This window comes from Callionymus lyra, chromosome 3 (assembly GCF_982586985.1).
Source record: "Callionymus lyra chromosome 3, fCalLyr1.hap1.1, whole genome shotgun sequence".
NCBI lineage: Eukaryota > Metazoa > Chordata > Actinopteri > Syngnathiformes > Callionymidae > Callionymus > Callionymus lyra.
Window position 1 is genome coordinate 29,942,809 of NC_141820.1, and position 26,789 is coordinate 29,969,597.

Consider the following 26,789-nt stretch of genomic DNA (forward strand, 5'->3'; position numbering starts at 1 on the left):
CCTCAAGAGATGAACCACCTCATTTGACTCCTTTCCACTCGCCAATTCGCCGACCAACCTCCAATTCCCGAACACCCTCACGTGAGAACAAGACCCCAAGATACTTAAACTTCTCCACTTGAAGCAAGGGCTCAATTTCAGACCTGGAGAGAAAAATCCATCTTTCTCCTGAACCATGGCCTCAGATTTAGAGGTGCTGATCCTCATCCCAGCCGCTTCACATTCAGATGCAAACAGATCGAGCATGACATTAAAACACATATCTGACCTCAGTTCTAGTAAAACTATGGATAAAAAATATGTTTTTAGAGTGAGACGAGGACGTTCTTGAAATGTCCTTATAAATCAAAGGAACAGTTTCTGAATTTCAAAAAGTTATCTTTCACCTGAGAAACATGTATGACCTTGTTTTTATAAAGTTTAAACTGTGTGTAAAAGTTTTCAGAGTGAGATAACTGTTATAACTCTACTGTAACAGTGTCAAAGCCTATAAATATACATTTTAATTAGATCTAAAATAACTGTAATTTTTTGTTTTACCATCATGTTTTCTAGGATTTCCCTTCTCAAGCTCTATAACCCAGAGACATTTAATGCAAAAAAAACACCTAAAAATCTGCTGGATATTTCAAATGATTTCAATAATACAAATTAAAATAAAAGATCTGTAACATTTGCTTCAACAAGTCTCAACACTGAATGAAAACAGCGGCAGATTCACATCAGGTAGCTTTAATAGAACTCTATAGTTGACATACAGTACATACATGTTCACACGGGAATGATGGCACATGTTGTTCTTGTGGTTGCAGCTACTGTGAGGAGACCAGTACAATCTCTACCGACCACTGTGAGAGAGAATAGCGCGCTACAGCAGGAAACACATGCACTTATATGGATCACACATCCAGATACACAGATCGATAGTTAAAGGGGCAGAGGTTGTTTTTTCTTTCGTAGATCAAACCCCCCTCAGCTGTTTTTCTATCCTGGAATATGCTACCACAGCGGCTACTGTGATGGTCGAGAGCTGATCCGTAATAAAGTCAATCAAATACAGACTTTTCTCTTTCTGCTGCCCTTTTTATTGGAGGAACACGTGGAAGATCGGTTTGGTGTGAATAAATAATGTCAAGTTACACCTGTTGAACAGGTGAAAAATACACGGTAAAGATGTTTCTTTTGATAAAGCACTCCCAGTGTTGATCAAACATACAAATGTAACATAAACCTTTGCAAGCTATCCCAGCTGGACTGTACAGAGTTTTGTAGCTCGTGGTCAAGTTTTAAGAGGGAAAATAAAAGACAAAATGGAGCATGAGTTTAACCTATATATGATTTCTTTATGTTCCCATCAGCAGTGAGTATATACGGTGTCGATGTCGAGTATATTTCTTGCTCTGTCGCCATCTGAACATCTGCAGCCAGTCGGTGCAACAAACCCAGAGACTGTACAGTGGTGGTTAAGTGGTAAAAGTACACAGAGTTCTACTGCCAAACCACTTCACAGGCAAAAACAACAGCACTGCTAATAGCATATCGACATATTTACAAAACCTCCTCGCAGCCGAGGACCCCGATAAATATCAAATGAAAACAGTGATATGCTGAATAATACTGTCCCTCGTTTGTCCGGCTTTATGTTACATTTTCAGTCAAAATGAAATCACTATATTTGAGACATTGCAATATATTTTTATGAAAATAAAATACATATGATTTAGCTCAGAATCAAAAATATATCTTGTATGTGCTTTGGATGATTGACAAGTGCTTATACAATCACAGTGAAATGAGCCTGAAGTTTGATTAAATGATTTGAACCCCTAAACAAAGGTCATCATGGTGTAGTTAAGTGATTCAAATACCCGTAAATTAACAAAATAAATATCATAATGTAAAGCACACATTTATATAACAAGTTTTGTCCCAGATACTCCATTTTCAAGCTTTTATAACAAAATATATTATTTATATACGTATGTTTTCCCATTAAAGCAGCAATAGGTACGTTTTAAAACATTGCTTCTAGCTCCCCCCATTGTCAGAAGAGTGAAACTACAAAGTAGTAGAAACCCCGTCGCCACATATGTGCATTTGAATTTGTTTTAAAAACATGATACATTTTCTTGTTGTTTCAGATTCCGGTTTCATTTGGTGGTCATGTGACACTCACTGACTCGCCGGGCAAAGTTACACATCTTTGTACATCTTTAGAAAGACACCCTTCTTTGTCATGACGGTTTGAAAACACTACAGAATGTTAACAAAATGTTACGTATTACTGCTTTAAAAAAAGAACCACTATGAAGGTAGCATGTTGGTGAAGCGATGACAGTGTTTCCGAAGAAGTCTGTTAGCTTGACGACACCAGCTCTCACACATATAACCATAAACATCATTTAAAGAATAAATAAAAACCGCCACAATTAAAAATGATTTCTATTTTGACTGAAACCCATTTTGTTTCCATCGTGAGTGTGGACCTGGTCCGTTTATTAACACAACGCTGCACAGGACAGTCTGTGCACTTAAAAAATACTAAGAATAACAGTCATCACTTAACGTGAAAAGTAAAAAAATGCCCATCTGTGTTGCAGTCAAACGTTGAATAATAATCATATATAACATTGTGACACACTGTGAGACTGAGATCTTAAAAAAAAGCAGTACAAATTCAGATGAACTTCCTGAAATCAAAAGAAAGTTCTAAGGGGGTGTTGTGGGTGATCTATATGACTTGGCAGCAGCTGTGGGGGGCAGGCGTACACAGCAGCCCTTCTTTCGGGTTACGGTGGATATTGAGAGTCTTGTCCCGCAGAGGCATGTGAAGGTTTTTCATGTTCCTGTGGTTCTTGCTGGCCAGGTCCAGCTCACTCAGCCTCAGAGTGGCCGAGGCTGCGCCCTCCAGGAGAGGGTCCGCCAACGCCTCGGCCAGCTGCGGCTGGTGCTGATACAGGTTCCCTCTCGGCGAGGGCCCCCCCAAAAGTGAAACCTTATCCAGGCTTCCCGTGGAGCCCCCCATGCACATCCTCCACATGGGGCGCTCTTGAGCTTCGCCGACTGCGATGCCGCCGCCGCCGCCCCCCACATTGCCCCCAGTGGTAAGATTGTGGAACTGCGAGCTCAGGCACAGGCTCATGATCTTCAAGCTCTCCACCAGACCACTGGCAGGTTTGTTTGTACCTTTACTTTGAGCCGATCCTGATCCTGGGCTGGCAGGACTTCCGTCCCCCCCCTCACTTCTGCTGACCTCCTTCACTTCCGGACTAGCCTCCATGACCGTGTCCGGTTTGCGGACCGCCTCCGTGTCCTCATCACTGGTCTCAGAGTTCGGGGTCAGGGTCGCTATGCCGGCAGATTTTGAGGAGGACATGAGTGCTAGTGGTGTTCTGGAGTTCAGATTGAGGCTCAGGCTAGGCTTAGGGGGTCCAAGCCCGGACCGGCCCTTCCTCGAGTCCTCTTCTTCTGTCTCCTCGTGGATCTGGTTCAGGACTGGAGCGCTCATACGAGACGTCAACCGATTACCTGTTGACGATTTGCACCGAAGCACCACCTGAGCAGACAGTGCAGAGGGCGACGAACACACGTCGTCCCCCTCCTCCTCGTCCTCCTCCACGCTGAAGAGACTCGGACTCCGAGTTTTCCCCGAGGACAGAGATCCCAGTCTCAGGGGGTTGGAGTGCGGCTTCGGCAGAGGTCGTGCTCCTCTCTCCTGCTGGCCGGGCGCCGGGGCGTTCCTCTCCTGCCGCTGGTTCAGGTCCAACAAAGCAGTTTTAGGTCTCGGGCCTTTGTGAAGACTCTCTGCGCTCCGAGCGGGAGACTGTGGCCCTCCAGGGTGGGAGATCGGTGGCCCCCCGAGACCATCGTGGACTTCCTGGTGAACGTCAACTCTTGTGGGCCAGGATTGCCTGCATGGATAGAAGTGTGAGAGATCGTTTTATTTTGCAGTTTGTCTTGCAGTTCCCAAAGATTTATTTTTTTAGCGAATGCCTACAACAGAAATTCTGATGACAATATTGTCAATGAAGGCTTAATCATGATCCTTCCCTTCAGTTTTACTCTATTTGGAAGTTTATGTTTAATTGTTGACATTTATAATCTGTTCCTTCTCTTATCTTAAACAGTGTTTTATTCAGATAAATATAATTATTTTGATTATTTTTCAAAATGACCAGAACATTACAAAAACTTGATAATTATTTGTATGTAGGTCGGGTCACAGTTAAAAATGTATTTATTCAAGCTTCAAAAGTGCTTTTTGTTCACCACTGAAGAGTGAATCCAGTTCAAGTTTCGGTTTGTCGCACCTGAACTGAGCCTTGCTGGGACTGGGCGACCGGGTCTGACAGTGCTGCTCCTTCTCTTGCCGGTCCCGCAGCATCCTCTCTGCCAGCAGGAAGTACGTCGCTGTGATGTGGTTGTACTGGTCCGACTCCAGAGCCCTTTGCACAGAAGGAGTTTCAATATTAAACAATGTAGTCGCAAGCATGCGAGAACGTACAATAACAATTTGATTTTAGCATCATCAGTGATCGCCATGATTGCTGCCGCTTGGAAAAGCAATAAGTAACAATTTGACCTTATTATTATTTACTCCATTTTCTGTAATGATTGGTTTGATTTGAACAGTCATTATCAGTCTCATTATTAGTCTCGGAATGGCACAACATGGATTTTTACAACATTGCAGTTACACTTCTCTGGCACTGGGGGGAGCCAGAAACAACATTTTAAACTGATTTTATAGGTCTTTAATTGTATGAAACATTAGGGTTTTCGTAAGCCGGAGCTTTTTTTCCAGTTAGGTGGGAGAGTAAATAAAATAATAAAATCAGTTTTTATTCATAAAAACGGTATTAGAAAATATAATATACATAATCTCTTATTTTGTTATCTTTCACTTGATCCTTCACACTGCAGAAACTTCAACTAAAAGAAGCTGAAGAAATGAATGTATTCATTCTTCAGGTTATGTGGGTCATGTTTACTTTAAGTGAAAGGAAGAAAACACCAGACCTGCCATAAGTAAAAAAAAAAAAACGAGTAAATATATATATATAATGAAGTGTGTTTAAATGGATCTAAACATTTTTAAGGGGATATAAACACACACATATGTGTACATAAATAAATAAGTTAATATGTACCCAACAGATAAAAAGACTAAAATGTACTGTATAAACGTATTTCCTTGTTTGAGTACACATTTTGATTTATATATGTATATATATGTACAATGTTTCTTCTCGTCTGTGTCTCTATTTCCACTTGTATTTTTATTACATTACTCAGGCACTCCTTGCATTCCGATCCAAAGTTCCGGAACAACTTCACTCCACACCTAGTTTTTCTTCAAGCCCAGAGTTGCCCTGAGCTCAGAGCAGCCTCTGTCAGTGACTGAGGCATCGACCGCAATAACAACTGCCATTTGTCAAATCCATTACCTGTAGTCGTTATTTTTGATTACTACTTGCTAACGGCACAATAATTACAAGATTTAAACCAATCTCTTCTGGAATGGCCCTCTTTAAGATCATTTTAATGATGTGTTTTTTTCCAATAGAAGATTATTGGATGTGTCTCGACAGTCATGAGACGTGGAAGAAGAGGATCTTGATCATGGTGACTCACTCGGTGATGGCGTCTCTGTCAGCGATGGCGCCGAGCACCATGCGCTGGATGATGGAGCCGTGCTCTTCCTCGGACAAGCTGCGATGGGACACCAGCGGCGTGGACAGCTTGGTCGCCGGAGAGGGGTCGACACCCTGGAGCCACTCGTGACTCTCGATCTGATCCAAAGTAGCTCTTTTCTTCGGGTCTCTCTGCAGCATGCAGTCGATCAAGCTGAGAGTAGAACCACAAATTGACTTAATACCAAATTAATTTTCATTAAATTACTTCACCTGCATTACAGAAAATATACTTTTAATTTTTTAAACAATTAAAATCCCTATGTATATGTTTAATGACACACAATCACAGAATGAGAGATGCACATTCCATTATTAATGCTATTTTTTTACTTTTTCTCTTCTATTATTCGCATAATAATTGTTTGTTTTTTTTGTTTGTTTTCCCTGGCGAGGACGCACAGTTGTCTTACTGAAATTCACATTGAAAGATGTCATTAAGAAAGAATGATCCCATCACTTTATCTGAAGAAAAATACACAGCAATGACATTTTTAAAATGTATTTCTAGCTTCAAACATTGACAGGAGTAAAAGCATAAACATGCACTACATGTTACTCTTCGAAAAATAAATATTATAGTGTCTAATAATAGAATATACTATTTTCAAACTGGAGTGAAAAAAATAAAACAATCATAATAATAATAATTATAATCTATATTGAAGAAACATCTTTAGACATTTTTATTTGTGCAGGATTTTCCTTGATTTTCTGAGACTCCTGTGTTGTTGTTCTGATCTTTTTAAGTATATATTTTATTGAGTTTTGTTTAAAGTTTTTGTTTTCTAGTATCGTTTCATCTTGTTTAATTTAAGGGAAATCAACAATTAGTCTTGATACATTAATAAATGATCAGCCATTTTCAAGAGAAGGTAAGTCGTCAGGATCTGACTCAGGGCCTGAACAACAGAGCTTGAGTTGAGTCTACAGACACTTTAAATCGATTTGCGATGGCTGAGCCGAGCTCTGCTTCACCCTCACGAGCGGGGGCTGAGTTTGAAGGCTACATTAGATTCACTTAACGCTAGGCTGCTTCTACAGAGTCAGAGCAGGACGAGGAGGGAGAGACGTCAGTGGATTTCTCTCTCTTCTTCACACTCCTGAAATATGCAGCACCTGCAGAGTATCTCGGCCATTTGTGCGCTCTGCTACTCACTCCATGCATGCCGCGGAGATGTGCGGCGGCACCGTGTATTTGCAGTCCATGATCATGGTGAGGGTCTCGCTGTCGTTGGTCTCCTGGAAGGGGGGCTGACCGCACACCAGCATGAAGAGGATCACGCCCAGACTCCAGATATCTGCCGAGACATTGACGGTCAGCTTTAAAATCATCGGGAGCGGAAATGACCTAGATAAAAAAAACACTCTTAAGTGAAGCGTGAATTATATTTCCAGAAATACACACACGCACACACACACATCTGTATAATCATGTCAGCAAGCGAGGAAAGTGGGTTATCGCGTCCGTCCCCCCGCGCCGCTTCAGACTAATTTCATGGAACGGCTCTTTTTGTGCGATTAAGCAATTTAAAGGACGACTCTCGCGCCTCTGGCTTCGACCCTCGCCGTGTTCAGGATGGCTCACTGACACACTTTCAGCAGAAACATGCTGACGGAGAGGAAACATGAGAGCGTGAAGCTGTTATCTGTGTCACGGCCACTTCAGAGGGACAGACAGGAGTTTCAGAACCGCCCACTTATCAAGACACAATTAAACCGTCAGCAGCGAGAGTCAGAGATTCTGCATCTTTTATTTCCAACTGATTTTTCTTTGAACATCAACTGAGTTAAGTTTGTACGAATCCAGTTTCTCTAAATAGATATGTGTTTGTAAATGGGACACAATTTTCTGACAAACTAGTCCCTGAACAAATGTAGATCTAAAAAGTTACTTCACTTTATATTGCACGTCTGAAGGGGGGGGGCAAGTCATCTAAACCCCCCCGCTACCTACTCGTATCCTAGCAACCGCCATCTTTCATCCTTACCCTTCATCACCACTTCACTTCTTCCTCCCTGAAAACTTTATTTATAAACCCGTTGGCTCTCAGAGAGTTGGGTCTTCATGTTACAGTGAACGAGCTTCAACTCTGCAATTTACACTGCAACAGCTGTGAGTGCAAAAACTGCCTTGTTGCTGTACTTCAACTCCAACTACTGTACCGTGGAACCACTGAGCGACAAAGAGGAAGCTCTTTAAGACGTTCTTGTGAAATTACATTTTGGAAAGTTTGACTGAAGACAATTGTAAAAGCAAATAAAAAGTAACACACTCAGAGAGTGCACACCTCTGCCGAAATGCCTCTTTAAACCAACTTTGCAGATTGTTGCCCAACATTTAGTTCACCTACTGTATATAATTCGCTACCTTGTTAGCATTTGCAATATCAATAGCAAATGCCTTGAATGGACAAAAGATGACGGTAACGTCCCGGAACTCGCTTGCACACAGATCTATGGACCTCAAATTGGCTTCGGTGCTGACTTTTCAGTCCCAGAGTATCCATTATAAGTGTCACACTAGCCAACAATCTGACTTCTGCAGATTACATAACAGAAAGCAGTTGTACTCATGATCTCTACAGGGAGTTAAACCTTAACAGGAAGTGAGTTCAGGGGTCTGATTTTAACAGACACAGACCAGTGAGAAGTCATGGACGCTTCCTGTCCCACAATGTTTCCTATTTCTACAAAGTGAATCCAACCCTGGAAAGAGTTTCTCACCCCGTCAACCAGGTTTAACTGTTTAAACTGTAGAAGTAATGCAGTACTATTTACAATAAAATTCGCATCACAATTCCAATGATTAATAATAATCAAGTTAAGTCACATCTTAAATCAACAGGTTTATAACGATCTTCTGTTATCAGAGGTTTGCAAATCAATCCCATCTTAGTTTTCCGCACTTCTTTAAAAGAGCAGCAGAATGCAAGCGAGCAGTCTTGAGCGGCGTTCTTTATCTCCGAGACAAACTGGGCTCGCAGCCACCTGGCACACTCTGATCCCAACTCAGCACCCTGGACTGTCAGAGGCAATGTAATCCCTCGTCAGGACGACCCTGGGGACTTCTGGACGCCGTTCAACCTTTTCCACATCAGGCCGCTCTGCTGACAGCGTGTCAGAAACATGGCCGCGGAGCGCCGCTTCATTTCGGCTCAGTGAACAACAGCACGTGTGGAAAACGGATGCTTCGCGACCGAACAACTGGGTCAAACTGATCAAGCCAGGTGACCTTACCGGATTCAGGACGTCAAATTGAAAAGTTGCAAATCTGGAAGATTCTCCACTGACGTGGTGATGCGGCGTGAGACAGATTGAGGGGCTACGGTTTCATTACGACCCTAATCTCTTCACTCCTCTTCCCTCACTCGCCCCCTCCAGGCCTCGGTGCTTTTGTCTCGCTTCACTCCAATTCCATTACAATCTAATATTTATGCTGAGGCTGAGCAGGCGTGGAGAACACTGTTGACAGAGGTGATGGAGGTTTAGCGAGGATTGCGGGCTTCAGCGTAGAGACGGCAGCTGATGAGACACAAATCTATTCTTAGCCACGGTAAATAATGGTTTTCTCCAGATGCCTTTGCACATTGTTTCACTCAAAGAGTCATAGTTTTGCAACATTTCCAATAAGAATGAGTCAAATAACTGTTTATCTGGACGAGTCATCTCTTAAGTCTCCTGGAATGATTGCTAAGAATGTAAACATCTCCATTTATTTAAAACATTTGTACATTTTGGGTGTTAATTGAAAGAAATCCAAGAGCTTTGTAGTTTGTCAATATAACAGCTCTAAAATGAGATGAAAAAACTGGAGAGGTAAAAATAACAGACTTTTAGTCTTGTCTTTTTATTGTTTCATTTTTCTTCAGATCAATAAATACAACTTTTTTAGTTTTAAGATTGTGTTGTAGAAGAGAAAACTCCTCGAATGAATATTGCAATAAAAAATGTTATGAGTGAGACTGAAAACCATCTAACACCTTCAAACTGAAATTATTTTCATCTTGCCCCCTCTCAGTGAACTCATCTCTGCACCTTGATGTATTTAGTGTTTATACACAAGACAAAACAATTCTAATTTCATGATCTTGTTATGAAACAACATTTAAAAGGTTTATTTTCACGATTATAAAACAGTTGTGAAGCTTAATAAAGCAGTTTTATAACAGAGGTCATTTGATTAAATCGGTTCAGTGGATGCACACTTTGTAAATCTTGATTTAGGAGCTTTTATTCTTAGAAGCATGTGTGACTCTCGGTGCATGTGCAGTTGAATCTTGTCTCTGTTATACAATTGTACGGTTCTACTGAATTATTTGTTTTATTTTTATTTAACCACATAAAAGATCAATTTAGACCTGAAGAAGTGCTAATGGCTACAATAACAACAAATAAACAAGGACATTTGTTACACAAGAAAAACCTGTGATGTGAGGAGACAAGATCTAAAATAAACGGGTTAAGAACTATATTAAGAATAAAACAAATCCTGTTCGCTTTATACTTGACTTCATCTTTGTATCTTTGACCTTTAAAGGGCAAAATGTCTGTCTTTGCATGAAGCTACAGTTTCATTCCATACACAAGACCAGCATTCACTTCCATGAACTCGACCTCCTTTTCACTGTTTGCCTATTTGTATCCATCAGAGCTGCCGAGGATAAATGAGGGTGTAAACCTGCATCACTGTCAATGATTTGCCTGCTTCATTTGAAAACATGAAGGTCAACATTCATGTTGGATAATTCCTTATCATTTCCTGGCTGATGGACTTCGAGCTGATCATTGACGTCACTTGATAACAGAGTCTGGGCAGAAGCAACTGTAGGTCAAACACACGATGTAGTTAGCCAGACATTCCTGCTGTCCAGCAATGCAAGTTCAGAATGTCAAACAAGCCGTTTGCAAATAAATACGTTGAATGAAGCTCAAACTATCGTTATCTATAAAGATCACTTGAGTCAGCATGTTTCTCTCACGGTGCTACAGGGTCCTACAAAGATTTGGTTGAGCTCATACACACAATTCAAACTTCACTCATTTTCTACTCGCCCTCATGTCGACTAAGAGTTGGGATTATTTTCAGAGTGATCTGTTCCTTTTTTTGAGTTATAGACAAAAAATGTTTGTTCATTTAACTGAAGCGACTGGAGCTCAGTTAGTTTCATCTTCATCCAAAAAAAAACCTTTTCGGTGTTTGTTTATAACATCCATCTTGTATTGAAGCCCCGACAAGAGGAATGGTTTCGGAAAAACTTAAACAAGTTTATATTAACTCTAAAAAGGAACAGATTACTCTGAAAATAATCCCAACCCTCAGTCGACATGAGGGTGAGTAGAACATTAGTGAAGTTTCTGTGAACTAACCCTTTAAGCAAGTTACAGCCTTTTAAAAGTTGCAAGTCCTCAATTGTTTTTGGCCTTTTTCATAGTGTGGCCCGGGGGCCATTTGCAGCCTGTGAGCAGATTTCACTCGACTTGTGGCCTCCGTTACGAAAAATATAGTTATAAAAAGAAAGTAAGAATCTGTCAGTGAAAACTTATTTTGTGTTGAAATTGTCAAAGGTATATCGTTGACATTGCTTTATATTTCAAATTCTAAACCAGATAACTCTTATTGTGATCTTGGAGACAGTTCGTTCTTACGTTGTCAAATGTGGCCTGCTAGGAAAACAGTGTTTCAGCCCTTAGCAGCATCTTCATTTTACGGAAACTGTCACAATCAACCGAAAAGTGAAACTAGCACGCTTGAGTTTGACAAGCTCTTTCTCAAGCTGTCATCAGTTCAGTTCTCTGTAAACACACTTCTCTATTTGGTGTTTGTACTATTATATTGTTAAATGAATGGGTTATATAAATTGAAACCATATTTATCCATGCCAGCCTGTTAAAAGAACATTTAAATATTTAAAACCAAATGTGGCCTCTGCATTTTTCATGCAAAAATAATTTTTGCTGTTTTGTATTTTATAAAAGAATCTATGGTGACCGTTGGCTAATTCAGCTAACTTTCAATGAAGCTAATAGAGCTGAGAAATGTCATCTGAGATACTAAGGACCCGCAGCCTCTGAACTTCCACGCCAACACAGCGGAAACATGAATATTGTTGTAATGTCAACACAGATGTTGTGCCAACAGGTTGTTATGCAAACCCAGCATTAAGCTGACCAAGCTTCAGATGGTGAGAACCTTTGTCATTAGCTATGGCTGTAGTTTGAACCGAAGTGTTGAATTGCTGGAATGACTAAGATGCCCATGAAGCTTTTGTACACTAACTGAGTCAACATAGTTGTAATACCAGCGTTGCTGCATGAAGTCAACACAGCTGTGTAAAGCTAGCTGTCATGCAAACATATCGACAATGTAAACCAGCTCTGAAGCCAATGTAGCCGTGAACAAACATGGCTGACAGACATGTAGGTCATTATAGTACAAACTTTTCTTCTTACATAATAGTAATTCTAAAGGACTTCATACTCTCAGCACTCACCCACGGCCGGAGCATCGTAATCGTCCCCCAGCAGGATCTCGGGCGCGGAGTAGGCAAGAGAACCACAGGAAGTGTTGAGGTTTGTTCCAGGCTGAAACCTGTTGCTGAAGCCAAAGTCGGTGAGTTTGACCACTCCTTGTTTTTCAAAGAAGACGACGTTCTCCGGCTTCAGGTCTCTGTGGACCACGTGCAGCCGGTGGCAGTAGGAGATGGCGTGGACGATTTGGGCAAAGTAACACTTCGCCACCTGTTAAAAGATATTACATGTTAATCTTTGTAACCTTTTCTTTGCGTTACAACATTTGATCTATTTTCTTTATATTTGCACTTTGTCATTCATTGTACTTTGTTCTTTTTATTTGCACTTGTTTTTATGAAACTATGTTCTGCTGTTAAGTGGAAGCCCATTTTCCCAAAGGAGATCTCCAGAGAGATTGATAAAGTCTATCTTAATGGAATTAAAACCAGTTTGTGGGTTTATTTAACGCTTCACTTGCCAGCGCCCAGATTCAAATTTTGGGACATTTGGGGGCAACTAACTGGACATTAAACATTTACATTCACTAGTTGGTTATTGCTAGTGATGGGTCGATGAGGCATCACAATGCAGTGTTTTGATTTTGAAAGGCCTCTAGATGGCGCTCTCTGCTTCATAATCTTTGACTCTGCTCTACTAATTCATTGGCATCTTTTTCAAATCAGAATTGCCCCCAAACTGTATCGTGATACAGCATCAGCTGCCTCACGAAGCCTCATAAACTCATCACTTGTTACTTTCGTTCAACTATGACTTCAATGACTCTCCAAACAGAACCACAGATAAACAAGAACAGCCGAGCGATGTGTCATGGACGAGGTGAAGCCTGAGCAAATCATTTTAGTGATTTGTTGAGTTTTTTTAAGTATCAGCATATGCCTAGTGCCACACAATAGGACTTTTTGATTCATTTCTAATTGGCCTTTCGCCTTTTTACAGTTCGAATACGGTTCACGAACGATTTCATAATTTTATGCATAGATTTAACGTGTCCCAGACTATTTCATCTCACTGTACTTGTACTGTATTTAAATTATTATTAAGGTGCATTTCCTTAGAAATCAACAGTGAGCCTTGTATTCCTGTGCTGTTTATGTATTAAATTCTGGTTGTGACCTCAAACTCTGCGCTCAAAAAGTCAAAATGTGAGTAGTTGTTTGGTCTTTATTTTATGTGTTACAACCAGAACAAAGTTTTCAAACTTATCTGACTTTTTTTTTCAGTAAAAAAGCATTAGAATCCAGTATGACATATAATAAAGTTATCAAGTTAGTCAATAAAGTTCTACCTAACCTAACCTAACCTAATAAAATGTATCAAAATTGACCAGCAAAGTGTTCCTTAAAGTATGAACAATATTGTACCCTTAACATTCTGTACCAAATATTTTCAAGCTAAGCTAGTCTAACATAGCTAGCAGCAGTCATTCTGAAATGTAACACCGGTAAAAAACAAGTACAACTAATTAAGATGGTCAGATAATAATCTGACCTTATGAATAGATTCAGTTATTATCTGCATCGGAGAAAAACGAAGTCTCACCTCCTCACTGAGGCCCCCCTCGTGCTTCATGATGCAGTCATACATGTCCCCTCCATCTCCCAGCTCCAGGATGAGGTAGAGCTTGTTGGCCGTGTCGATCACTTCGTACAAGCGAACCACGTTCGGGTGCTGCACCAGCTTCATGCATCGCACCTCTTGGAAAAGGTGGGCACGTGCCACAGGGTCCAGTTTGTTCTTGTCGATCACCTTTACTGCCACCTAGAGACGTTGGTGAAGGTTTTATTATCAGTGGCAACACAAGTGTTTCAACAGAGTAGCAGTGTCAACGTCTGCGATTTATTCTACCTGTGTAGTTGAATCTTGTAACCGTCGTGTAACAGTTATACACAGTTGCGGTATAAAACCACTGGAGGGTTCTGGTCTCCATTCAAACACCTCTAATCCTATTACAACAAAGCCCTTCCAGTAGTTATCAGACTAAATGTTTTTTTTTGTAGACCCACTTCAACATAAGTAATACATATAACCAACATAACAGATGAATCACTTAAATTAACTTACTGACTTAGAAATTCTGGTTTTACTTGATCTTGAACCAATTTAATGTGGTACAGGGCAACAAAATATTGGAAAACTTTGAGTTGAACTATAGTTATTCTACAAACATTTGAATCACTGTTTAAGTACAATAAACACTTAGGTATGAATACTTTTTGGATTGTGTTGTATATTTTAACATTTTTTTATAAAAGCTTTTGATTTGTTGTTTTTGAGACCACAGTCTCACGTCTGACCATGGCACACACGCCTCATTGGTCACTTGCGTACATGTATATATTGGTAAAAAATGAACAGAGGAGAAGAAAAAAGGTAATTTTTGAAGTTATAATTTTCATCATTGCAATAGTTTACACCACTATAACAGAGGAATAGACGTAGATTAAGAGAGGTGAAGAGGAGAGTGCAGGCAGGGCTGAACATACGACAGCATCACATACCTTCTCCCCTGTGAACACATGTCGAGCCAATTTCACCACAGCGAAGTGTCCTCGCCCGAGCGTCTTGTCCAGGTCGTACAGGCCGGCGATCTTCCCATCGTGATGGCGTTTAAGGGCCGCCATGGCTGCCTTCTGTCACCCGCTGGACTCCAGTCAGACCTCCATCGTCCGCCGCTCCGATGTTAGTCCTGACGATAAGATCTGATGTCGGAGATGTCACTGCCACCTCGTTTCCAGCGAAGCCATAGTCTTCTTATCTGAGGGGGAAATGAAAAAATGTAATCCCTGTAGCACCACGGAATCTTCTTTACAAGTGTCAACTTGTTTCTGCTGACGTCTTAAAAAAACGCCTCCTGAGGTTTAGGTTTCCAGAGAAGACAAGGTGAGCCGCTCACGGCACTGTCTCGAGTCAAAGACCCACAAGAATGACAATTAATCTCATTTCTCAGCCAACTTGTGAGTCACACTATCTGATCTTTGGCACCCTCTGAAGATGTGCTACTACTCTTGCTTTACTGAAATTAAAATGTACACAGATTTAAGTGAAACAATGATGTCTATATGTAGAGAGCTTATATCATATTGACAAGTGGACACATGGTACAACTTGGATATCACTATATCCTCCCTCACTCTTCTCCTTCGGTCTACCCCCCCATCCTTCCTCCCAGCCGGTCAAAGCAGGAGGCCGTCAACAATGAGTCAGGTTCCGCTCCAGGTTTCTGCCTTCTAAAAGGAAGTTTTTCCTCGCCATAGCTAGTGGTAACATAACATAATAATGTTACATAATAACATAACAGTGTTTCGCTCATTGTTGAATTGCTGGGATCTGTTTTTCCTTAATCAACTATAGTCTTACTTCAACTGTAAAGTGTCTTGAGATAACTTTGTTATGATAAGACACTTTAAATAAAATTGAATTGAATTGAACTTTGTCCATACAGATGAATAACACAAGTATGTTCTGATGTTCTTATAACCCATATACCCCAGAAAACTCTGAAGAGAGAGAGGAGGAAATCTCCTGTTTTGAGATTAAGATCAACCGTATTTAAAACTGACCAATAAGGAACAGGTTCCGGTTTTCAAATGTTCTCTTTTCTAACTAAGTGAGTGTTTGGATTCCACTCATGCGAGTGGCGATGACGAAACAGCCTGCAGCAGAGGCTCGGCTCATTCCTTCAGCGACTGGTCTGCCCGCCTAGAACGCTAACAAAGAGAGCAATGAGCTCGGTGACGCAGCATTCCTGGCAGGTGAACCTCTCTCAGGTGTGTCCGGCTCACCTGGATCCACAAGAGACAAGAGACAACATGGCGACGCGCCTCTCAGCACATGCTCAGGATATTCACTCGGGGACACACGCTGCCGGTTATGTAAACCAGGAAGACGACCAGGCTATTCCAGGGCTTACGTGTGAAGCTAAAGGATTTGAACTTTAATCTCCTGCAGCTCGTCCTCTCGCAGACAGTGAAATGCAGAGGTTTGAAAACTAATTAAAGGATCGGTCGACTCGTACAGTCACACCGAGTCTCCGCGGTGGGATCACATGTCCTCGGTCCAACTTAGAAAGCAACAACAAACTCCTTTCTGGCCGGGCCTGACATAATGAGGAGCTGAAATGATTCAGGCGTTTGTGTGGCTGAACAAACACAGAACAAGCTCATTGTGACTCTCAAGAGTTACATAACAGATCCTGGGGTGGCTCGGATTGAAAAGATATGAGCGAGCTTGATAAAAAGCTACTTATCTTTTATGACCCGTATGTGATCGAAGATCAACATGTGACGCCTGGAAACACAATATTTGAGCATCAAACAGCCACTTTCAATAACTTCCTGTTCCTGTCTCGGTCCAACCAAAGCACACTTTAGAATGACCCAGCGATGACAAGACGAGCTGCAGGAAGCATCGAGAGGCTACTTCTGAGCTTTGGATGTTTCTTTACTGTATCAAAGTCAATGCAGGCCAGTTCTAATGGTTCGTTTTGTTCTATTAGTTCTATTGGTAAGGCAACCATTGTCCTTGAGTTGAAAGAGCACTTCTTAATATTCTAAACATTTATATTATGTAACGTGGAGATTAATATAAACTTACAGTTTGAATTCAGGGACGTTGAAGCCAGAAAGCAACCGACTCACCGACTGAATCAGCGATTTAAAAAAAAGTCCTAAACATTAGTGCCAACTAAATGTATCCTTTTTTTTAGTAAACTTTTTTAAATATAGCTTGTTCTTGTTAGATTTTCTTAGCCAAGAATAAACTTTAATTTATCTGTCATGATTAATTCATTCCAAATATGTGTTCTTATGTAAAACCACATGAATGCCACAAGAAAGACTTCAGAAATAACTTCATTGCTCTGACCTCGCTCCCAATATTATTTTTATTAAGATCTCTTTAATCATTAAGAGATTCTTGGATTAAGTTTGGCCACAAATATTCTCTTACTCTTTCCTAACTGTTGGTTGATTCCAACAGGCTCAGAAATTCTCTTTTTTTTTTGAGAATACAATTACAACAATTCACTTGAACAAAGGAGTCAGCAGTTAATCTTGTTGTGGACTTGTGTCAGCTGTCACTCTTTTTGAGGGATGATGCTGAAGCCTGTTATTCTGAGCTACAAAAATAAAGTTGGTTCTACTCAAAATATTTTGATTGAATTGTGTTTTTTGAAGCTGAAATGACACAATTGAATAGCGCTCACTTAGCAGTTCAATATTGTTGTTGTTATTATTATTTTAACCATTGTTTTTTTTGTTAATGTTTTTTCCATTGTTTTTAGTGTACATTTAATCTATAGTGTATGTATGTATGAGTCTGGTTCTGCTCGAGGTTTCTGCCTTCTAAAAGTAGTTTTTCCTTGCCACTGTGATTCATTGTTGATTCAGAATCCCCAAATAAATCTACAATTTAGTCTTACTTTAACTTTTAAGTGTCTAGAGATACTTATGTTATGATATGACACTTTAAATACAATTGAATTGAAGTAAATTGAAAAAAAAGAAGATATTTGTTGATACTTTCTGATGTGACAAATCAAATTTCTGCAATGAGGAAAGAATATATGTATATCTAGAGTCTTTTTTTATCTAGAGTTAAACAAATACACACATGACAGAAAAAATAGAAACAACTTGGGTGGATGTTTGAAGTGTTACAAGAATAACAATGTCTTGCCATGAACGTTAATGTCTCCATACAAGAATTAGAGCATAAAAGAAATCTGGGTCAGTGTTGAGACCACGTCCTGTTACATCACTCTCTTACTCGATTCACACTACTCTTATTAAAAAGTATATTTAATAATTGTGTATTAAGCAGATATGTCACATCTAAAAGTCGGCCAATCATAATCTCCCCCTAACAGACCCAGAATACAGCTTGATTCTAAATTATATGATTAATATTTAACAAAACACAAAAGTAAAAAGCAACAAACAGCTTCCAGTGAGCGTCGTTACCAGTGCTTAGGTTATTTTCAACCTATTATTTACTAACTAACTTCTTCTCCACTGCTGGGTCAAAAGCAAGATTTCTGCCTGGACAAAAGCTAATTTTGATGGGAATGGAATTTTAATGGTGCGGCGTCTATTTATATTCCCTCACAGTAAAACAACAGACCACAGCTCACATCAAAGGAGCAGACGAATCTACAGACGTAACCATAATCCTGTTCCTCTGCACACGAGAGCTCCTCACTCAGTGCTGGAACATGTGAACGTTGGGTAATTATCCTGACAAGCTCAAATGTCCATGAGTTCATGAACGCGTCTTTTCTAGACGTGTGGCAATGATCGGGAAGAATGTGGCCGGACCGAGCTTTGCAACCGACTCATTAGATTAAGAGAATTTTTTTAATGATTAAAGTGATCCTAATAAAATAACAACGAGAGCGAGGTCAGAGCGATTCAGTTCTTTCTAGTGGCATTAATGGTGGTGTTACGTAACAACAAATATTTGGAATTAATGAAGCATGGCAGAAAAATAAAAGCTCATTCTTGAGTAAAAAAGCTCTTGATGAAATAAAAACAAAATAGGATGCATTTAGTTGCTACTAAAGTGCACTTTTTAAAAATAATAATTGCTGATTCAGTCAGTGAGGCGTTCTGGTCTCAACCACCATGATTTGAAACTGTAAGTTTACATCACTCTCCATGTAATGCACATAAATGTTTAGCATATTTTCAAGTGCTCTTCCAACAACCCGACAATGGCTGCTTCACTAATGGCACACTGTTGTGTCTCATGTTTACAGTGAACATTGTTTGAGATTTTTTGAGGGGGAGGTTCTATTTTTTTTTCTTTTATGTATTGTTTTTGAAGGAATGATGATTTATCTGTTGAGATGTTTCTGTAATTGCTTCAATGGCCTCACACGCAAGGCAAACAATCTCAGAGGAATCCCGAAGGTAAAAGCATTGACCGACTCCACTATTATTATTATTATTATTAATGATGTGGATGACAATTGAAATGATGCATTTGTGACAACCATAACGTCAAGAAGACGGATGTTAAAAAACACATTGCAATGAATTAGTCTGGTTCTGAGTATGATTTCTTCTACTTTATTTATATTAGATCTCAGTTTTTGTTGTCTTATTTATTTTATTCTGTACTGACAACACAACAAAAATTCTATGTTGTGTTTACAACGGTGGCAATAAAATCTTCTGATTCTGATATGTATACGGGTCTATAGGTTTACAAAGTCTCTTATTGACTAATACATACAAATTATGAAGAAAAGAAAACATAGGAGAAGAATTGAAAAGGTCAAAACAAACAGTTTTTCCTCCCATTTTAACTTTTATATTTGTTAAACTGTAAAGCTCTAAGCCGAGATAATAATAATGATCTTAATAATTGTTTTCATTTGAATTAATCCACAGTCACTCCCATTATTATTGTATGTTGTCAAACAACAGTGCAACACTGTCCTGGTCAAATGAATTTAAAAATAATGAATGGCTAAGAAACCAAGATGAGAAATATATTTACAAAAGTATTTAAAGTATATTACTCGTATTATCTTTCTGTTTGGACAACAGTTCTCTGGAGCTCTTCAGTCCAGATAAACACACCGTAATTGTGGTTTAACCGAATTGGACAGAGACCAGTCCCGGGTTCAGGTGTTCAGACCTGCAGCCTCCCTCGCTGGAGACGCGAGCAGCATTTTAAACTCCAGAAGCAAACAAATAAAGCGTTGGTTCTAAAAAACAATCGTCAAGTTGACGGAGTGTCCAGAGGCCCGCACGCGCCGCACTAGTGTCCACTCACCGCGCGGCTCCTGCTGCTCCACTGCGGGCTTCAGTGGCGCAGATTCGGATGTCGTGGGTTGGAGCTCCCTGGAAACTCGGCTTCGACGGACACGCTGCTTGTGTTATTCCCGCCGACGAGCGTCATCTATGAACTCGATCCTCTTCCACTCTCGTCCTCAGTCCTGCTGCTGCGTCTGCTGCAGTCAAGCTGCTCCCAGCGCGACAGGACTGGAGCCGCGGCCTTCACAATAAAAGCACGGCGCTCAAAATAGACCGTAAGCTGGACGTACAAAGAAGGTTATATAACACTGTTGTTGCTCCTTAGAACTGAGGCATAGTGGTGCTTCGTTATCATTTTAATACGACACTACAGCAGTGTATAGTTTATGGAAGTGTTTCAGTGCCATCAGAATATTAAATGGTTGGATTTAACATGTGAAATGTTGAAACTTTCCATTTTAAATTCAATATAATTCAGTCAATCATACTCGCTCCTACTTGTATATTATATAAATAGAGAATAGATAGATAGAGAATAGATAGATAGACAGACAGACAGACAGACAGACAGACAGACAGACAGACAGACAGACAGACAGACAGAGACAGATAGATAGATAGATAGATAGATAGATAGATAGATAGATAGATAGATAGATAGATAGATAGATAGATAGATAGATAGATAGATAGATAGATAGATAGATAGATAGATAGATAGATAGATAGATAGATAGATAGATAAAACTTTATTGATACCTCTTCTTTGGGAAATTGTTTTTCTAGCCAGCACACAGAAACATAGACGATAGTTTCATTAAAAAAAAAGTGCAAGATGACACAATCTCAGTCTAAAGATAAAGAACATAGATCAACGAAAAATAACAAAGGATACAAAGATTAACATGGAATAGAATCATCTTTTCACTCCACTCATGGCCCCAAACTCAGAATTAAACTGTCTAATAGCACGAGGACTGAATGAGTCTCTGAGTCTATTAGTGTTGCATCATGGGAGGAGCATTCGTTCTCCATCTGCTTCTCTGGTCACTGATGACAGATTCAGAGGATGACTGTCATCATCCATGATGGACAGTAGTTTGTCCAGTGATCTCCTCTCAGCAACTGTCACCAGTGAGTCCAGCTTCATGCCAACCAGACGTGATGTCCTTCAGCCTGACATACTGGGGTCGATCAGTGAGATAGTCCAAGATCAAGGATACCAAAACAGGGTTCACATTCATCTGTGTCAATTTGTCCTGGAGCAGAGTGGGCTGGATAGTGTTGAAGGTACTAGAAAAGTCCAAGAACAGGATCCTCACTGAGCAGCTTCCTTTATCCAGGTGGGAGTAGGTCCGATGCAGGAGGTGAAGGATGATGATGAGGATCTTCTACACCAACTGCTGGCCGGTATGCAAACTGCAGGGGGTCTTGTGCATTCTTGACTTGTGGCCTGAGATGTTTGAGGACCAGCCGCTCCAGTGTCTTAATCAGTTGTGAAGTCAGTGCCACCGGTCTGTAATCGTTCAGCTCGCTCGGCCGGATCTTTTTTGGGACTGGAACGATACAGGAAGTCTTCCACGGGGTTGGTACTTTCCTCAGCTGTTGAAGACATGCTGGAGCGGCTCAGCTAGTTCAGCAGCGCAGGTGTTTAACAGCTGAGCAGACAGCTTGTCAGAACCAGCAGCCTTCCCTGGACGAATCCTCCGAAGTACATCGCGTACCTGGAGACTTAGATTGTATCATCTTGTTCTTTCTCTTCATTTCTCTTTGTTCTTGTTCTTATTTTATTTGTATTTATTTTTATGAATAATTGCTGTATTGCTGTGGCTAATTGGAAAAAAAAAATCCTGAAGGAGACCTCCTGAGGGATCAATAAAGTTTTACCTAACCTAACCTAACCTAAGCTGGGAAGCAATTGTGTGGAGCTGAGGGGGACCCTGGAAGGTGGAGCAGGTTCTGATATATATACTGTACATTGAATTTAGAAAAGGTTAAATGTAATAAAAGAAATTAGTCAAACAGATTATTCCATGATTGAAAAAAAAAACTTTTCAACAATTGATATGTCAAATTTAACCATTCAATATTCTGATGGAACTTATTTACGTCTATAATAGTTCCATCTTATATTCCCTTATGATTTCTGTGTTGATACATTTATCATTTATTTAAATGATTTCTACATGACTATGACATTACTTATGTTCTCTTTTAAAAAACCCAAATGACTTTCTCTACACTCAAATATCGAATGAGAAAACTTTGATATCAAAACTATTCAATCAATAAAAAAAATCTGTATATTTTAATTGAATATTGTGAATTGTCACGATGCAAATGTTAGTTTAATTCGTTTTCTAAAGGTTTGTAAGTTACACATTATTTGATGACATTTTCTTTTTCTACAGTTCCTCAGGACTTTATTTTCTTAAAGGCTTCGCATGTTTCCGGCAGTGACAGTTCTCTTCATACTGCGCATTGGTGCCATTCATCTCTGACGTCACAGCTACGTTCACAAAGAAGCGTGTTTATCAGTGTTTGTCATCTCTGCATGTTGGCCCGCGGCGCACACCAGGGGAATATTTCAAATCATCCATCAAACAAAGCTGCTGTCAGTCAGAGCTCGTACGATGAGTCCGGCAGGTATCTGGCCTCAGGTGTGTTTAGTGACAACGTGCTTAGAAGTCAAGTTGAGTGATTACGCAACACGCAGTGATTTTAAGGAGAACAGACCAGAACAAGATCCTGGTTCATGCCAGCGCGGCGGCGAACATGTTTGAAGCCCTCGTACACCCACGTCACATCCCGTGGACTCAGCCAACGGCCATGTGTGGGCCTTTATTTATACCTCGTTTATTTTTGTTCCTGGGAAAAAAAAGACAAAAGGGGGAGGAAATATGTACGCAACACCTCCACCTAGTGTTCGCAACAGGAAATGACTGCGGATTTAAAGTTGCATAACTTCCTGTGCATAGCATGCCTAATAAATCTAACCATTTTGAAAAGGTTTTGTCCAAGACAAATGATTTAGGATTCATGTGATGATTCAGATGTTAGGAACCATTTCAAAGTTAAAAAAAAAAGTCTCATTAGTACAGCCGTCTCTTGATTCTTTAGTTGATAAACATTCCTGTAGTTTGCAAGCCAAGATGTTGGCATTGGACAACTTTTTTTTATGCAGTTAAATGACTACAGGCTACTCCAGGTAACAAATCCATTTTAAATCTTTTTCCTTCAGATAGAGATGGTAAATGAAGTGAAAAACAAACAATTTAAACAATGAATTTTTATTTGTGGAACTGTTTAATTCTTTGCTGCCTCTTTCTCGAGCTTCTTCACCTCGTGCCTGATGATCTTGTTCCTCTGTAGACAGACGAAGGGTGAATAACACAAAATATAGACGTTTAACAATAATACAATTAAATATTGTTTGCGATTGCTCACCATTCTCTTGGCCTTCATGACCTTGTAGCGGTCGAAGTCAGACATCTGGGCACGCTGCAGAAACACATTTGTAGACGTGTAAACATGCATGTTCTACACCGTTGACCATCCAGAGGCGTTTAATTCTACCGTTCTTAGAACCACTCAACATTCAAAGATGCAAACATGACCAAACATTCAATAAAGTTCTTTCTATCCATCCATTCGAGGTGGACAGAATAAAGACATCACCACTATGGGGCGATAGTTAAAACTCCAAAAATGAAAATCTGTTTAACACTAAAGCTAAGATATCGCAGTAGCTTATGGCGCTCGTGTGAAACCGAGTGTTGTACAGAGTCCAGTGGGAATATATCGATTGATTTAGATGTAAGATTGCAGTCTTTAAAACAAAGTTGATAAATATGTTTTATAGTACGCTTTCAAAAATGACAACCTCAATGTAATCCCTTTTAATAAATCATCTCTGGTATAGATTTTTTTTTCAGGGTTGCTGTATTAATTTTATTTGGAGTCCTTTTATTAGAAAGGGTTGGTTTTTGGTCATTTGATGAAAAGCTGATTCGACTCTGGGTGACAATATCTATACACCCGTTTTTTTTATTATTAAAAGTAGTCTTTTAGCTTTTTTGTAAAGAAATGTCCTTGATTTAACATGTTCAAGTTGTTTATTTAAAGTTTTTTTATAAGAGTAAAACAGCAGAGCTGATTGTAAAATTTAAGTCAGTTTCTCCAGCTCTGTTGTTTCAGTGATTGTTGTGCTCAAGTAAAATACATCTTTAGATTTGTCTGCTTTGGGTGGTTAGTTTTTACAACAAGGAAAAAGTGGTTATGGTGAGGTTTGGAGCGAGTCTCTTTGAATAGTTTTGGGCCCATCATTTAAATAAGGTCGTTCTCTGATCAAGTTCAAGGCGGTCAAAAGTGAAGTGCAACTTCATTAGTTCGCTTAAAGATTGGAACATGAGCAAACACCATTTTCAATACAAAATGATATACCAGAGAATCCTTTTTGACATTTGGTCCTGCATGGATATTTGACTAACACAGACCTTGTCTAGAGCCTGTTATAAACACTGGACATTTAAATTGGAATTAAATTTAGCCATCACTTTTGTGTTTTAAGTGAACGTAGATCCGTGATCATTTAACTGCACGTTGCCACCACCAAAGAATTAAGACGTACCTTCTTTCTGGCCTCGATCTTCTTAGCCCAGTTGGTTTGTTCCCACTTCTCATTGACACCTGCCTTCTCCCAGGCCTTCCTCACAAACTTCTGACGGGCACTGCAAACCACACCAGGAAAAAGTAGTTACAAAACCGATACACCATTGGGTTGAAAACAAAACACAAACTGATTGAACTCACTAGAACAAATGTGATACTTTGTGATTGTCAACCTAAACCTTGGTACAAAGACTTCATTTTCACACACTGAAAAACTATAAAAACATCGCAGTTAAAGTAACTCAAATATATTCATTGGTATCAGAAGCTTGAGATTTTTTTTGAAAAATAAAGGCTGATAACTTTTAATTAGACAGTTAGGGTAGACTGAAGTGCATGTGTCATGGCTGCCCTGTCAGGGGTTGATTGACCATGAGAACAAGGCAAGTGGTAATTTCTAACTTAAATTAAAAAAATCCACAACAGATGGATACTACTTTAGTAGTAATATTAAGGATGAACGATTTATCACATCTTTGATACAATTGTGATATTCAAAAGTGCGATTATTATATAACAGGTGGCAATTTTATTTAATGTTAATTTAACTTTCAAGCCTTCAAAATGACTTGCGAGCGGCTCGGAGCGCAACAAGCAGAGCGAGGCACTTTAAACTGTTGATCAGTGACGTCTAGGGAAGCTTAAGAGCAGCAGTAAGAAACAAACTACAGTGTTTAACATCTTTAAATCGGTTCGTACATTTGAATCGAGACGCGCGTCTGCCGACATGTCTGTGTGCGTGCGCGCGTTTGTGTGCTCATCAAAGTTACTTTATGCAATCACACATTTCAAATTGTGTAAATGACAACATATTATATACGACAGGAATTGCACTTAAACAGAAGAGAAACTATGCATAAATATGCAGTAAGAAGAAGAACTGACTAGCGTTTTCCCTTTCCCTTACTCTGCACTGAAGTTTGTATGATTTATTTTAGACTCATACATATAATTGTAAACGTCACACTTTTAGCACGTTTTTTTACAGGAGTGGTAGATAATGTAGTCAACACAAGCACATGGGTTTCAGTAGATCCAACAACTCACCTGTGTGGTACTTTGATGACAAAGTCTGTGAGCTGCATACACTTGAATGGCATGGATTGCCTTTTCACACCAGTGCAGGGACCATCAACCAGTGCCTGTAACCACACGTAGGTTTAAAAAAAAACTTTCAACAAATCGCAGGAGTTACTTCTGACAAACACTCACCCTGTTTTGGTCAATGACATCAACGATGGCCACCAGCTTGCCAGCGTAGGGGCCGAAAGCAACGTAGGCAACGCGGCCAATCTCGACGAAGCGCTTGTACACCTAAGATAATATAAAACCAGAGTGAGATTCAAAAATGGGGGGGAAGTTTTGATGAGAATAAAAGGAGTGGAGATATTCTACAGAAGCTATGCTGGATGAGTAAACCAAGTCACTTTGACTGACAGAAAGCATCTGCTCACAGCTAACCGTTGCTAACATTAGCCAGATATTCGTAAACAACAGATACATGCAATTCTAACACCATAAAGACAAACAACTCAACAAGATGAATCAAATACTTCAACGTTCACCTAAAACACGAACCACAGCACACGCTGTTAGCTGCTCTAGTCTGAGGCCTGGTCGCCCCGAGACCACGTTTTAGTGAAGCTGAATTCCACGTAGAGTTTTAGCTCAAGAAAACACACAAACGATCCACCGTCGCATTGAAGCACGTGTAATACATCGTTATATTACAAAATGTATGCTTTTGGTGCCAAATGATCAAGTACTTTAGTTGAAAATCGGATTTTTATTTCAGAGTACTCGGCGTTGCCTTACCATGATGGCCGACCGGGAGCGGAAAGGACGATCTAGCTTCCGGCAAAATAAATCATCACTTCCTTTCTGCAAATGCGCATGCGCACCATTCAAAAAACTTTTTTTTTTTAACATTTGCGAATAAATTGAATATATGCAGCCCTATATGACTAGAACGTTAAAAAACAGACAACAATTCACTCACTTTAAAAAAAAAAAAAGTGTTGTATGTCATGGGCATGCTTCCTGCTTTTACGTCACTACGGTTCACAAGCGTAGGGGGTTCGGATCCGCGATGAGATCTGGACCCAGGCGGAGGAGTTCAAGTATATCGGGG

General features: G+C 39.9%; 2 protein-coding genes across 2 annotated transcripts; both read right to left on the minus strand.

Annotated features, from left to right (window-relative positions):
- Window positions 1-716: 716 nt before the first annotated feature.
- Window positions 717-20,189, minus strand: LOC148084428 (SNF-related serine/threonine-protein kinase-like). The gene is made up of 8 exons (XM_087787497.1): window positions 20,007-20,189; window positions 14,726-14,982; window positions 13,767-13,985; window positions 12,188-12,434; window positions 6,853-6,994; window positions 5,635-5,847; window positions 4,311-4,445; window positions 717-3,911 (listed from the first exon to the last, which is right to left on the minus strand). Exons 2-8 carry the CDS (start codon window positions 14,846-14,848, stop codon window positions 2,732-2,734), a joined length of 2,259 nt encoding a protein of 752 aa, XP_087643623.1. The 5' UTR covers window positions 14,849-14,982; window positions 20,007-20,189; the 3' UTR covers window positions 717-2,731.
- A 3,067-nt stretch (window positions 20,190-23,256) lies between these two features.
- rpl14 (ribosomal protein L14) lies at window positions 23,257-26,493 on the minus strand. Its single transcript, XM_087787498.1, has 6 exons — window positions 26,474-26,493; window positions 25,871-25,972; window positions 25,706-25,800; window positions 24,618-24,717; window positions 23,435-23,488; window positions 23,257-23,353 (listed from the first exon to the last, which is right to left on the minus strand). Exons 1-6 carry the CDS (start codon window positions 26,474-26,476, stop codon window positions 23,294-23,296), a joined length of 414 nt encoding a protein of 137 aa, XP_087643624.1. The 5' UTR covers window positions 26,477-26,493; the 3' UTR covers window positions 23,257-23,293.
- Window positions 26,494-26,789: the final 296 nt, after the last annotated feature.